This window comes from Trichomycterus rosablanca, chromosome 3, assembly GCF_030014385.1.
Source record: "Trichomycterus rosablanca isolate fTriRos1 chromosome 3, fTriRos1.hap1, whole genome shotgun sequence".
Taxonomy (NCBI): Eukaryota; Metazoa; Chordata; class Actinopteri; order Siluriformes; family Trichomycteridae; genus Trichomycterus; species Trichomycterus rosablanca.
The window spans coordinates 50,418,061-50,434,167 of record NC_085990.1 but is presented as its reverse complement, the minus strand read 5'-3'; the positions used below and the strand labels follow the sequence as shown (position 1 = coordinate 50,434,167).

Below are 16,107 nucleotides of genomic sequence, written 5' to 3'. Positions count from 1 at the left end.
AAATCTTGCTGCAGGTCTTTTGCAGTCACCTCATGGTTTTTGACCACCTGCCTCCTTAGGAACATGGCAGCAGCCAGTGGTGGCAGCTTCCTCATTCTGCCCCGTCCAGGTACAGTAGCCAGTGTCCTTTTAACTTTGAACCTGAGAACTGCACTTCCAACTGTTTCTCTACAAACATTAAGTGATTTGCGGTCTTTTTGTTCCCTTTTTCTTGTTTGTACGAGGCATTTCTGTCTTATCTTAGCCTTATGGACAGCTCTGTTGACTTATGTCTAACATGCAGTCAAACGAGACAGTCAACAAATCCCGAGCCAGTCCAGGTATTTTGTGTGTTTTATCTCAAACACACTTGATGAAACCAATGAAGCTCTTGATTAGCTGCATCAGATGTGCTTGAGACAACACCTGATTTGCAAACTTGTGCTGTTATGAGTGATTCTATTCAAGGGGTTGAATGAGTCAGGGACTGCAGTGGTCATTTTGTGCTGAATTTAGAGGAACCACTTGTTATATTAGTCATGTTTAGCTATTTTAATAGCTGCAAGTTTGTACATTTTGCTAATAAACCTAATTTGCAAAGAGATTTAAATAGGGATGTAACGATACACTCTACCCACGAGGCGATGCGATTCACGATACTGGGTTCACAATTCAATTTTTTCCCGATTTTTTAAACAAAATTAAATTGAAGACAAATTATGACAAAGTTTCCTTTTATCATTTCTCTTAAATAAAATAAAATAAAATACTGTATTGGTGCTTATCTTTTATTTATCTAAATAATGAATGTCCTTTTATTTTTGAGGTAGGTACAAACTATGAAAAACAATGCTGCACATTTCCCTTTTTGTGTAAAAACTTAAATAAAATTTTAAAACAAATCCCACATTAAATAAATAAACGAATAATACAAATAAAGAAAGTATCCTCACATAAATAAATCTGGCTGGAAAATTCAGAACCTGGCAACCCTGTAGTGACGTCAACCAGGCGAGATGAATAGCGCCAGCGCCCTCTGCTGTTTAAAGTGAATATCGATTCATTATACATGTAAACCCATTTGAATCGTTACACATGTGAATCGATTATTAACTGTCTTGTGGTGCATCGTTACATCCCTAGATTTAAATCCTTTTAAATGCAACTGTATGTTAAAAATATGACCAGGGGTATGAGCGTAGTTTAAAATAAGCTGCCGAGCAACTACAAGTCTCTTACAGAACATAATAAAGAGAAAACAGTGCAGAACCTACCGCTGATTCACACACGGCGTGGAAAACTCTGCAAGCAGACGGAAGTTTGCGAAATAAGGCAACATTCCTTGGCCCTGAAACAACAGTGTGAAGAAAAAACACAGTGACAGACCAAATAAAGCGACACATTTATAAAGCTTACCTTTTATTTAACAGAACAAGTCTAACATAAATGGAGAAATGATAGTAGACACAATTTAAAGACCTGGTCTCTAACCAATCAGCACTTTTGCTTACAATGGGGTATTAAAGTAAAGAACTTAACCTTAATGTTGTACATGGAACTTATTGCAAAAAAATATAACGATGTCAGCGTCTCTATTTATCTATTTACTCTTTTTAAGACTTTGAGAAGAAGATAAATTAATATAAAAAATGTAATCCTCACATAAAAGGGAATTTGAATTTCTTAATTACACCGATCAGCCATAACATTAAAACCACCTCCTTGTTTCTACACTCACTGTCCAGTTTTATCAGCTCCACTTACCATATAGAAGCGCTTTGTAGTTCTACAATTACTGACTGTAGTCCATCTGTTTCTCTGCTTGCTTTGTTAGCCCCCTTTCATGCTGTTCTTCAATGGTCAGGACCCCCACAGGACCACCACAGAGCAGGTAATATTTAGGTGGTGGATCATTCTCAGCACTGCAGTGACACTAACATGATGGTGGTGTGTTAGTGTGTGTTGTGCTGGTATGAGTGGATCAGACACAGCAGCAGTGCTGGAGTTTTTAAACACATTGTCACTGCTGCACTGAGAATAGTCAACCAACCAGAAATATCCAGCCAACAGCGCCCTGTGACCACTGATGAAGGTCTAGAAGATGACCGACTCAAACAGCAGCGATAGATGAGCGATCGTCTCTGACTTTACATCTACAAGGTTGACCAACTAGGTAGGAGTGTCTAATAGAGTGGACAGTGAGTGGACACGGTATTTAAAAACTCCAGCAGCGCTGCTGTGTCTGATCCACTCATACCAGCACAACACACACTAACACACCACCACCATGTCAGTGTCACTGCAGTGCTGAGAATGATCAACCACCTAAATAATACCTGCTCTGTAGGGGTCCTGACCATTGAAGAACAGGGTGCAAGCAGGTTAAAAAAGTATGTAGAGAAACAGATGGACTACAGTCAGTAATTGTAGAACTACAAAGTGCTTCTATATGGTAAGTGGAGCTGATCAAATGGACAGTGAGTGTAGAAACAAGGAGGTGGTTTTAATGGCTGATCAGTGTACATACACTATTGCTGCTATTATTATTTTTAGTTGGTGTCCATGCTATACTGTCAGATGCACAAACTGCACTATTTTTAGCATACTGTATATCGTACATTTGCTACACTCGACTTTACCCTCTTCTTGTTCAGCTACTGGAGGCCAATAATTTCCCCCTATCTCTCTCTCTCTCTTTCTCTATCGTATCTGATATCTATCTGATTGTAAAGAAAGGCTCTGATTCTTATTAGCTGCTTGAAGTAAACATATTGTTAGCAGTTTCCAGCATTTTGTCCCTGTACTATCACTTTTCTCTTCACTGTACAGATAACAGTGGCAGACATGAATACGAGAACACAGTCAAACATGAATAACACACTTACCTTGGAGCTAAAATAAAATACTTACTCAACAGTAAGCAAATAACAAAAAATAAAAAAGAGAAAAACAGCATATGCAGGCTAGTACCCCTATGCACTGGTAAGTCCATACTGTAACTGGGATTCATAGCTGCACAGTATTCTGCAACAGCACAACAGCAGACAAGACAGGAAATAGTCCATCTAAATTAACCCTGCCCCCCTCCCACACCTCCCTTAATTATAGTAGTTTTTGCATGAAGACATGGGGACTGCATTAACCAGGTAGTCGTGCTAGACGGACAGGACAAAGGTGCAGAATGAAAGCAAATACAACAGAAAAGCTGCAACACCAACACCAGGGATTTGTTTGACATGCACTCGCTGACACTCGCTGTTTATAAAATCTGACAAACTGGTGACTCAGGTATGAACCAGCTCATAATAATTAAACTTCCATAATATGACGTCCATAAATATGAAACTATTTGGCATTGTCATTTTCCACAAAAGGCGGCATGGTGGATTAGTGGGCAGCAAGAACGTCCTGGGTTCGATCCCCAGGTGGGGCGGTCCGGGTCCTTTCTGTGCAGAGTTTGCATGTTCTCCCCGTGTCCGCGTGGGAGCGTTTCCTCCGGGAGCTCCGGTTTCCTCCCACAGTCCAAAAACATGCAGTCAGGTTTATTGGAGACACTGAATTGCCCTGTAAGTGAATGGGTGGCTGTATGTGTGTGTGTGTGTATATATGTGTGTCTGCCCTGCGATGGACTGGTGTCCCGTCCAGGTTGTTACTGTGTGCCTTGCGCCCATTGAAAAGCTGGGATAGGCGACCCTAATTGGATAAGCGGATAAGAAAATGAATGAGTGACTTCTTGTCCCATGTCCAGTTATAATAACAGCCTACCACTGGACATTAGGTCTGCACTGTCCACTGCTGCTGTTAAATCTAGATTAAGAACTCATTTTTACTGGTTAGCCTTTGATGCTTTTGCTATGATTGTAATGGTTTTTGCTTTGTTTAACATTGTGCACCCCAGATTTAATGTATTACTTTGTACAGCATATTAAATGTGGATTTGATTATTAAATAAATATTCATTCACTATAATGTTTCTGTAGGTTTTCCATACCAAAATTAATTGTTATTCCTGATCTACATAAGTCTACTAACTAGGAGATCAGTTCCGAGTGAGCTTACACTATATGGACAAAAGTTTTGGAACAGATTTTACCCCCCAATTTTCTCCTCTAATCTAGTCGTATCCAATCACCCTGGCTGCGTTACGCTTCACCTCTACCGATACAACCCTCCACTGCTGACTGAGGAGCTTCGCAACTGACACCCTCCCCTCCCCTCCAACACGTGTGCAGTAGCCGACTGCATCTTTTCACCTGCACAAGGCGAGTTCATATGCGGATCAGCCTTGTGCACGGAGAGTCACACCCTGATCAACATTATTCCCCAACTCTGTGCAGGCGCCATCAGTCAGCCAGCAGAGGTTGCAATTGCACCAGTTATGAGGAACCCTGGTCCGGCTCATCCAATCCCTGAACAACAGCCAATCGTTGTTCAGGTGGCTACCCAGCCCAGCCGGATGGCAGAGCTGAGATTCGATACTGCGCCACCTGAGCAGCTTAGAACTTTATTTTTAATTCATGTATTTCAGCCACAACAATTACATACAGGAATTTATATGCATCCAACTTTCCTGTTCCATCATGACTGCGCCCCGTTAACAATGCACGTTCTATAAATACGTAAAGAAAATCTCGATTTAAGGAAGCTCCAGTGGGGCCGCGCAGGTGGCACAGCGGTAAAACACGCTTGCACACCAGAGCTGACATTTCAAACCCGTCGGTTCGAGACACAGCTCTGCCATCCGGCAGAAAAACGATTGGCTGTTGTTCATACCGTGTGGGAGCCGGATAGGGACCTCGTCACCGAGGCAATTACAACCTCTGCTGGCTGATTGATGGTGCCTGCACAGAGTCGTGGGGTCAATGCATCGATCAGGGTGTGGCTCTCCGTACACAAGGCTGATCCGAATATGAACTCGCCTCGTGCAGGTGAAAAGATGCAGTCGGCTACCGCACACGTGTCGGAGGGGCGTGTGTCAGTCTCGCTCTTCTCAATCAGAAGTGGAGATCAGCATCGGTGAAAAGGGGGCGTAGTGCAGTCAGGTGGTTGGATGCGAACTGGATCATCGATTGATCAGTGTCCAGTCATACAAATGGTCTTTTGATTGAATGGGCACAAATTCCCACAGACATACAGTACTTCTTGTGAGAAACGAAGAAGCCCTCACAGAGGATCACACAGAGGTCGGTTTATTTTAATACCATTTGTTTTTGAAATGGGATCTCCAACAAGCTCATGGTCAGGTGTCCAAAAACTTTTGGCCATACAGTGTATATGCTCTACGTGCGCTATAGCAATTTTAAAGCCATTACTCCTCAGTGTGGTGCAAATGCCTCTATATACTTTAAAGTAGTTTTTTTTTTACTATTAGCACTTGACAATATACAACAAAAAAAGCTAAACAGATCTGTATTATACGTTCTTTGTAATTAACAGGTTGCATGTAGTAACACGATCACAAACATATATAATAAATATATAATATATAAATATACAGTGTATCACAAAAGTGAGTACACCCCTCACATTTCTGCAAATATTTCATTATATCTTTTCATGGGACAACACTATGGAAATGAAACTTGGATATAACTTAGAGTAGTCAGTGTACAACTTGTATAGCAGTGTAGATTTACTGTCTTCTGAAAATAACTCAACACACAGCCATTAATGTCTAAATAGCTGGCAACATAAGTGAGTACACCCCACAGTGAACATGTCCAAATTGTGCCCAAATGTGTCGTTGTCCCTCCCTGGTGTCATGTGTCAAGGTCCCAGGTGTAAATGGGGAGCAGGGCTGTTAAATTTGGTGTTTTGGGTACAATTCTCTCATACTGGCCACTGGATATTCAACATGGCACCTCATGGCAAAGAACTCTCTGAGGATGTGAGAAATAGAATTGTTGCTCTCCACAAAGATGGCCTGGGCTATAAGAAGATTGCTAACACCCTGAAACTGAGCTACAGCATGGTGGCCAAGGTCATACAGCGGTTTTCCAGGACAGGTTCCACTCGGAACAGGCTTCGCCAGGGTCGACCAAAGAAGTTGAGTCCACGTGTTCGGCGTCATATCCAGAGGTTGGCTTTAAAAAATAGACACATGAGTGCTGCCAGCATTGCTGCAGAGGTTGAAGACGTGGGAGGTCAGCCTGTCAGTGCTCAGACCATACGCCGCACACTGCATCAACTCGGTCTGCATGGTCGTCATCCCAGAAGGAAGCTGACGCACAAGAAAGCCCGCAAACAGTTTGCTGAAGACAAGCAGTCCAAGAACATGGATTACTGGAATGCCCTGTGGTCTGACGAGACCAAGATAAACTTGTTTGGCTCAGATGGTGTCCAGCATGTGTGGCGGCGCCCTGGTGAGAAGTACCAAGACAACTGTATCTTGCCTACAGTCAAGCATGGTGGTGGTAGCATCATGGTCTTGGGCTGCATGAGTGTTGCTGGCACTGGGGAGCTGCAGTTCATTGAGGGAAACATGAATTCCAACATGTACTGTGACATTCTGAAACAGAGCATGATCCCCTCCCTTCGAAAACTGGCCTCATGGCAGTTTTCCAACAGGATAACGACCCCAAACACAACCTCCAAGATGACAACTGCCTTGCTGAGGAAGCTGAAGGTAAAGGTGATGGACTAAACCCAATTGAGCACCTGTGGCGCATCCTCAAGTGGAAGGTGGAGGAGTTCAAGGTGTCTAACATCCACCAGCTCCGTGATGTCATCATGGAGGAGTGGAAGAGGATTCCAGTAGCGACCTGTGCAGCTCTGGTGAATTCCATGCCCAGGAGGGTTAAGGCAGTGCTGGATAATAATGGTGGTCACACAAAATATTGACACTTTGGGCACAATTTGGACATGTTCACTGTGGGGTGTACTCACTTATGTTGCCAGCTATTTAGACATTAATGGCTGTGTGTTGAGTTATTTTCAGAAGACAGTAAATCTACACTGCTATACAAGTTGTACACTGACTACTCTAAGTTATATCCAAGTTTTATGTCTATAGTGTTGTCCCATGAAAAGATATAATAAAATATTTGCAGAAATGTGAGGGGTGTACTCACTTTTGTGATACACTGTATATATTTTAGTTTATGCATTTTCTTCCTTTTTCTCCCTTTTAGCGCGTCCGATTGCCCGATTGCGTCATGCTTCCTCTGCACCAATGCCGATCCCCGCTCTGATTGAGGAGAACGAAGCTAACCCACGCCCCCTCCGACACGTGGGCAGCAGCCGTATGCATCTTGTCACCTACACTTTGACGAGTGCAGTGCAGCTCAGGATTGTGTACAAAGAGACACACCCTGACGGCACTCTTTTCCCGTCTCTGTGCAGGCGCCATCAATCAGCCAGCAGAGGTCGTAATTGCATTAGTTATGAGAGAGACCCCATCCGGCTTAATATTCCACCCCTATCTGAACGACAGGCCAATCTTTTTTCATGTGGGTGCTCAGAGATCCCAGCTCTGGTGTTCTAGCGTGTTCTAGCATGTTCTATATATAAATATATAACATATACAACGACAAACAGCCAATCTGAAATATATCTGTAACACTGACGAACCATCAAACGACATCAACAAATGATGCTTATGGATTCGCCAACAACAAATTTAGTCGCACCAACATAAACAACACTTAAAAGCGTAAGGATGAATCTACATCCTCAAGTACATAAAAATGTTATATTCGGCTGATCGGCTTGATTTGGCAGTCATGAAAGTGTCCAGTAACAGTATGGTCATTTATTAGGTCACTTAATGTACCTGGCTCATGTGAAGCTAAACTAAGCGCTTCCTTACAACTGCATGTCAAAACAGAATCCACAGTGTACGACTGTCAGGTCGACTCTGAACGACTTTAGTTTGAACTGATAAGGTGATGCACATTGTGTGCAAAACTGTAAACACAAACTGTTGGCAGAACACAAGAAAAGTAAAAAAAAAAAAAGCATCCAGACAGCTCGATGGTGTGTTTTTTTAAAGCAGCACAGGAAAGAAGCAACAGATTTCTTCACGAATTAATGCTCTGCTGCAGGGTGCAGCTAATGAGTTTTTAAAAAAATGCAAGAAAACAGATTGAAAAAGGGCAAAGCAAATAACGTTAGAGAAACAAAAGTGCTCAGCTATGGTATTAAAAAGAGGAAAATAACAGAAGCATGCACACAGCAGACTTTCCACCAGTAGAAGCAGCAGCGTTAAGGCCCTGACACATCAATCTGACCATTGAGAACCACTCTGGATCGCCTTCCAGTGCCTCACACCAAAAAGAAACAGCTAATGTGCGACATCATTCATCATATCGAGATGGCAGACATATGTATGCATAATTTTAAAAAAGTGGCAGTGTTAGCTTAAGGGTTAAAGAACTGGACTAGCAATCAGAAGGCTGCTGGTTCAAGCCCCACCACTACCAAGTTGCCACTGTTGTGCCACAATTCTAAGTGGCTCTGGATGAGATTGCTTCACAATTCAGATTCACTGTGTTTACCTGGTTTTTAACATTTAACTGTGTTACATTGCAATAAGCATACCAACTAGGACAGCTTACTGTAAGCAACCAAAACACATTCTTCTGTACTAAATACCAGTATAATAAAAGTATCATAAAAGTATGGCAGAAGAGAGTTGTGAATAGTGTTGAGAGATGTTCTGTTTTGGCATATCATTAGGTTTCATGTGATTTGTTACACAGGCTTTTCTAGTGATGTTTCTGGGTTTTTTTATTTATGCATTTAGTGATTTAGCGTAGCCAATAAGTCTTCCGCTATTAGGAATCCCGACTGCATAAGAGGAGAGTATATTCGCCTGCCCCACGCCCCCTATGACGTGTGCGCAGTCCGCCGACCTCTTCTTTTTCGCCCGTGCCTCGGTAAAATAATAATAATAAGGATAATGATCATCTAGGGCAGATGGGACGTCTTTATTTGTCATATATACGTATAAACATGTTCAGTACGATGAAGTTCATTTTTCAGCATTTCCCTGCTGGTTTATAAGCTGGCGTCAGAGTGCAGGGTCAGCCATCGTACTGCACCAGTCTCGCTCTTCTCAATCAGAAGTGGAGATCAGCATCGGTGAAAAAGGGGCGTAGTGCAGTCAGGTGGTTGGATGCGACTGGATTAAGAGGAAAATCGGGGGGAAAAGGGGGCTCCTGCACAGAGCCCAGCTTTGGAATGAACTGGATCATCGATTGATCAGTGTCCAGTCATACAAATGGTCTTTTGCTTGAATGGGCACAAATTCCCACAGACATACTTCTTGTGAGAAACGAAGAAGCCCTCACAGAGGATCACACAGAGGTCGGTTTATTTTAATACCATTTGTTTTTGAAATGGGATCTCCAACAAGCTCATGGTCAGGTGTCCAAAAACTTTTGGCCATACAGTGTATATGCTCTACGTGCGCTATAGCAATTTTAAAGCCATTACTCTTCAGTGTTGTGCAAATGCCTCTATATACTTTAAAGTAGTTTTTTTTTTACTATTAGCACTTGACAATATACAACAAAAAAAGCTAAACAGATCTGTATTATACGTTCTTTGTAATTAACAGGTTGCGTGTAGTAACACGATCACAAACATACAGTGGGGGAAATAAGTATTTGATCCCCTGCTGATTTTGTAAGTTTACCCCCTTACAAAGACTTGAACAGTCTATAATTTTTATGGAAGGTTTATTTTAACAGAGAGAGACAGAATATCAACAAAAAATCCAGAAAAAAAACATTAAATAAAAGTTATAAATTAATTTGTATTTAATTAAGGGAAATAAGTATTTGATCCCCTACCAACCAGCAAGAATTCTGACCCCCACAGACCGGTTATGTGCCCATGAGGCACACAAATGAGTCCTGTCCCTGTATAAAAGACTCCTGTCACAGAATCAGTTTCTTCCGTTCAAATCTCTCGACCACCATGGGCAAGACCAAAGAGCTATCAAAGGACGTCAGGGACAAGATTGTAGACCTGCACAAGGCTGGAATGGGCTACAAGACCATCAGCAAGAAGCTTGGTGAGAAAGAGACCACTGTTGGTGCGATCATTCGAAAATGGAAGAAATACAAGATCACAGTCAATCACCCTCACTCTGGAGCTCCATGCAAGATCTCACCTGGTGGGGTAAGAATGATTCTGAGAAAGGTGAGGTCAGTCCAGAAGTACACGGGAGGAGCTTGTCAATGATCTCAAGGGAGCTGGGAGCACAGTCACCAAGAAAACCATTAGTAACACACTTCGCCGTAATGGATTGAGATCCTGCAGTGCCCGCAAAGTCCCTCTGCTCAAGAAGGCTCATGTACAGGCCCGTCTGAAGTTTGCCAATGAACACCTGAATGATTCAGAGAAAGCTTGGGAGAATGTGATATGGTCAGATGAGACCAAAATTGAGCTCTTTGGCATCAACTCCACTCGCCGTGTTTAGAGGCAGAGAAATGCCCGGTGGGGATGGTGTTCTTGGGGTCATATCCAGCATTTCTCTGCTCCAAGCTCCCTTGAGATCATTGACAAGCTCCTCCCGTGTAATTCTGGACTGACCTCACCTTTCTCAGAATCATTCTTACCCCACCAGGTGAGATCTTGCATGGAGCTCCAGAGTGAGGGTGATTGACTGTGATCTTGTATTTCTTCCATTTTCGAATGATCGCACCAACAGTGGTCTCTTTCTCACCAAGCTTCTTGCTGATGGTCTTGTAGCCCATTCCAGCCTTGTGCAGGTCTGCAATCTTGTCCCTGACGTCCTTTGATAGCTCTTTGGTCTTGCCCATGGTGGTCGAGAGATTTGAACGGAAGAAACTGATTCTGTGACAGGAGTCTTTTATACAGGGACAGGACTAATTTGTGTGCCTCATGGGCACATAACCGGTCTGTGGGGGTCAGAATTCTTGCTGGTTGGTAGGGGATCAAATACTTATTTCCCTTAATTAAATACAAATTAATTTATAACTTTTATTAAATTTTTTCTGGATTTTTTGTTGATATTCTGTCTCTCTCTGTTAAAATAAACCTTCCATAAAAATTATAGACTGTTCAAGTCTTTGTAAGGGGGTAAACTTACAAAATCAGCAGGGGATCAAATACTTATTTCCCCCACTGTATATAATAAATATATAATATATAAATATATATATTTTAGTTTATGCATTTTCTTCCTTTTTCTCCCTTTTATCGCGTCCAATTGTCCGATTGAATCATGCTTCCTCTCCACTAATGGCGATCCCCGCTCTGACTGAGCAGAACGAAGCTAACCCACGCCCCCTCCGACTCGTGGGCAGCAGCCTTGGAGCCGAGAGGTTTAAAGGCCTTGCTCAAGGGCCCAACAGTGGCTGCATGGCAGAGAAGGGATTCAAACCCACAACTTTGTAGTAGGTTACTTACAGCTCTACTCACTAGGCTACCACTGTCTCTGAAAAAGCCAGATTCGAACCAGCGACCTAAGGATGCCGGCACTATCCACAACAGTCCTCCGCTCTACCAGCCGAGCTATCAAAGGGCAAAAGAACAGACCTTTGAAAGAGAGCCGATATGGGATATGAACCCAGGACCTTTTACACCTAAAGAGATAATAATGTATGATACAGCTTTCTGCAATTGTTTAAGCAGCCGATCACCAACCGGTTCACACACACAGTGGCAGTTGTAGCCTAGCAGTAAAAGGTACTGGAGTAGTAATCACAAGATCGCTGGTTCAAGTCCCACCACTGCCAGGTTGCTGCTGTTGGGCCCTTGAGCAAGGCCCTTAACCCTCAATCGCTCAGACTGTATACTGTTACAGTACTGTAGGTCGCTCTGGATAAAGGCGTCTGCAAAATGCCGAAAATGTACATTTTAAAATTAGTTAAAATTAAATCATAATAAAATCTGAACAGCGGTAGTGGGCTAGCATGACTTACCGCCGCGCCACCTGCGCGCCTAGTTTAGTTGGCATACCATGAATAATCTAATTACTGGGCTTAAATTCAGGTGGGCTTACCTGATATTTTACAAATACCTCTAATTTTTAGATAAGATCGTGTACTAATTAAATTATTTTGGGGCGGCACGGTGAACCCGGGTCCTTTCTGTATGGAGTTTGCATGTTCTCCCCGTGTCTGTGTGGGTTTCCTCCGGGTGCTCCGGTTTCCTCCCACAGTACAAAGACGTGCAGTCAGTTGAATTGTGTGTGTGTTTGCCCTGTGATGGAGTGGCCAAACCTGTCCAAGATGTTTCCTATCTTTCTCACTGTGAATTGCATCCACCGCAACCCTGACCAGGATAAAGCGGTAGTAAAACAGACCAAAATAAATGACTTTGTAAATATAATTAAATTAATTGATAATATTAAAGGTGTTAGTGAGAAACAGCAAGCTTTAATAACCACTTCACACCTTTCGGGCCAAAGCTTTTTCTATCAAGCAGCACTGCTGTTCACCCTCGGTCATCTCTTTCCCATCTTGCCTGCCCATTCTGCTACTGGACAATAGGGAACTCACCAGTACAAAGTAGTAAGCATACAATGCTGCCAGGTGATGAATTACAAAAAACTTGTCCCCTATCGCCCTCCAAAAGTAAATTATGAGCAGCAGATCTGAAAAAGAGAGATAAGAACAGGCAGATTATGTAAACTACAAGCAAATCAACCTCTCAGTGAAGTTTTAATTGGAAATGAAAATAGCATGTATAACTTGGTCTTGAAATATGTGTAAAAATGTAAGAAGATCCATTTTATTTGTGCCTGGCTTACACTACTGCAATAATCGGGCTGATTTCAAAACTGACAATCACAAAATGTGTCCTGATTCCACGCGGCTCTTAAAACAATGATCTTGTGGTATGGGGTGTGTATAATCCAACCTTAATCCCTTCAATCCTTTAACCCTTTTTTGTTTTGATTTAACTCATCATATAACTCACAACTCAAGTTATTATGATGATGTTGCTGGTGTCAAGAAGGTCCTGGGTTCGATCACCAGGTGGGGCGGGGTGGTCCGGGTCCTTTCTGTGTGGATTTGGCATGTTCTCCCCGTGTGTGTGTGTGTGTGTGTGTGTGTGTGTGTGTGTGTTTCCTCTGGGAGCTCCGGTTTCCTCCCTCAGTCCAAAAACATGCAGTCAGATTAATTGGAGACACTGAATTGCCCTATAGGTGAATGGGTGTGTGTGTGTGTGTGTGTGTGTGTGTATGTGTATGTTTGTCTGCCCTGCGACGGACTGGCGCCCAGTCCAGGGTGTTACCGTGTGCTTTGCGTCCATTGAAAAGCTGGGACAGGCTCCAGCAACCCCCCCCCCCCCCCCCCCCCCTTAACTTTAAATGTAATCTTAGTTAATCATTACATTTATCCTTTTCTTTAGTTTTTGTATTAGTTTAATAGTCGTGGTGTAAGAGATAAGTGTCTTTGGTACACCGCAGTACAAACAGAAAACACACTCTTGACGATATATGCAAAAGAACGACTACAAATAAGGACTTCAAGTAGCTTAATATTTACGGAGGTGAAATCTATAGCAGTGCTAATAACCTTAGTGCCGTACAAGAATGAAAAAATCAGTATTATATTCATTCTTAATGTATTTCTTTAATCCAGTCTCCCAAATTGAGCTAACGTCATTGATTAAATCATCAAAATCCGACCCTATTCCGACCTGCGTACCTAGATTTACTCCCTGCCATCATCGAGCCTTTACTTACCATTATAAGTAAATCCTGTACCCTTGGATACATACCCAAATTGTTTAAATGTGCAGGTATTAAACCTGATTTAAAAAATAATAATAATAATAATAATAATAATAATAATTTTGATCCACAAGATGTCTAAACATAATTCAAACCTTCCTTCGTTTCCAAGATTCTAGAAAACGGCAACAATAATGTTCACAGAAATAATACTCAGTAAACATTTCAATTAGGATTTAGACCCAACTATAGTACTAAAACTGTATTAATTAGGGTAGTTAATGATTTATTAATGTCCTCTTAGATACATCTCTTTTCTTGTTCTATTAGAACTATTAGCGTTTAATACTGTAAATTGTAATATTTTACAGCATAAGCTAGAAAATACAGTAGGCATTGAAGGACTCAAACTCTCTTGGTTTGAATCTTATCTGACTGACTGCCCCAAATAAAAATAAATGCTTTAAAGTTACAACGTACAGTGTTCCACAGTTGTTATAAACATGGCATTCATTTTCAATGTTATGCAGAGGATACACAGTTGTATATCAGACAAACCCAACTACACTTATTATTATTTAAATTAACGATTGTGTAAACAGAATAAAATACCAGCTGTCATGTTATAAGCATGTTATATTGCTTAATTTAGATAAAACTGAGGTATTACTTGTCGAGGGATGCATGACTCCGGTCCTGGTGCTCTCATGTTCTATCACAATTGCTGGCCCAGTTACGATATGTTGGGTAATCTGGCTGCAGGACATAGGATGGGGACTGTCCGGGACCGACTACAGACCAAGGCGCAGAGCTTGGGAGTTTACGATCATAGAGATTTGTGGTGGACATGGATGTTGGGCTGTTGTTGTTGTTGTTCTACCACTCTCATGCGATCACTCAGGTTTGTTGAAAGTGGGTGCTAATGGCCTACGAGAGCCCTCATGGCTATGGTATCTTCTAATTCTCCAGTTATGCTGTAATATTTAGGGGTGTCAGAGTCTCACACCTTTCTCAACACATCTGACTTCTAAGTGTAAATAATTTTGTTTCTATCATATTTAAACTACGGTACATCTTCTGATTTTTTTACCCCAAGGTGGTTCTGACCTGAACCTTTTTTTACCCACCTGAGGTTGAAACCTGCAAGTTTGAGGCTGCCAGCCATCAATGCCACTCCTGCTGAATATGATGGAAATCTGCACTTACAATGTCCAGAACTCACTATTAGACTTTATTCTACTACAGACTCTGACTTAAAGATGATAGTCAAATTATTTGTGTGTTTTAATTGCTATAACTTTTGTTAGAAATAAATGTATTTTATATACATGGTTTGTTTAATTCTAATTTACTCAAATGCTCCTCGGTCCCTGATGAGTCTGGTTCATCTCATGAGCTCTTCCTTGTAACATTTGGGGAGTTTTTATGCCACTGTTGCCCTTCGACATGATTAGAAGGTTTTATGATCGTGGATGCTGTGAAGCAGCTTTCAAAACGATGTCTATTATAAAAAACGCTATACAAATAAAGTTGACTTGACTGTAGGTGTGAACTCTCACCAGATATGAGGTAGCCTGTTGTTATTCCCACATTTATCTTCACGAGCGTAGGATCTCCCCTGTAGAGTAACAGAGAACAAATGAGTAACTGCTACACCACGCTCACGTAGTGAGACAAGTGACCGAAAGTCTGCCGAAGCTGTGACTTCTCCCACAACGCAGTGTTCTCCCAGCACACTCTGTACATGCAGCGGCACAGTGCCGGCTCTTACCACACGGGGTCCTGATTGACGGCCTCATCGAAGAAGAGGATGTAGAGGCAAAAGAGCCCGACCAGAAATGCATGGAGTGTGGACACCGTCCTAGAGGAACAAGAACAGGGAGCATGAAAGCAAAGCCACAAAGTCATAAAATGCACTAGTGTAAATAGATCATATCAACATACAGCTTGGGCGGTGCGGTAAAACATCATCAAAGTGTGAATATGAGATATGTGTGGAATAACCATCAAATCCAGTCTGAAAGCTCCACATGTATCTGCGTTAATCTGGATTTTCCTCACTGTTTCACTTTTAAACTTGTGTTACAGCTCGAGGTTCTGAGAAATTGTGAGAATCAGCTTTTCCCAGAGTCTAAAACGTTTATCATTTAAAAAAAGCTTAACATGGTTCAGTGTACTAAAATAACGACACAGGAGCACTAAACTTCTCATAACTGTTTCTGCTCATAAGTTCTCTCCACTAATGAAATTCCTCACTCGTTGTTTTAGCACAATAAGTCACGTTAAGCTTTATTCACATTAAGCATTGTTCGTTCTGCCTGAGTCGCTTTTACTGCGTCATATCAAACAGTTCGTCTCATTGGAGGAGCTTTGAAAAGGTCAGTGGTAAACGGTGTGCGGTGTGCCACTTAGGGAAACGCAGAGGCAAACTAAGCGGCACCGCCACACTCCATAAGAAATGGCACAGCGGCACA

The 16,107-nt window shown here is 42.0% G+C and overlaps 1 protein-coding gene across 2 annotated transcripts in view; it reads right to left on the bottom strand.

Annotated features, from left to right (window-relative positions):
• tlcd4a (TLC domain containing 4a) overlaps positions 1 to 16,107 on the bottom strand; it is a 35,572-nt gene that overhangs the window by 3,344 nt on the left and 16,121 nt on the right. Inside the window, exons 3-6 of one of the 2 annotated variants that reach the window (XM_062991428.1) lie at positions 15,405 to 15,494; positions 15,193 to 15,251; positions 12,348 to 12,547; positions 1,254 to 1,327 (exon numbers count right to left, since the gene is read on the bottom strand). In XM_062991428.1, coding sequence (XP_062847498.1) covers positions 1,254 to 1,327; positions 12,348 to 12,547; positions 15,193 to 15,251; positions 15,405 to 15,494 — 423 coding nt within the window. The remainder of the gene's footprint in view (positions 1 to 1,253; positions 1,328 to 12,347; positions 12,548 to 15,192; positions 15,252 to 15,404; positions 15,495 to 16,107) is intronic. The other variant, XM_062991429.1, reaches the window with a different exon arrangement.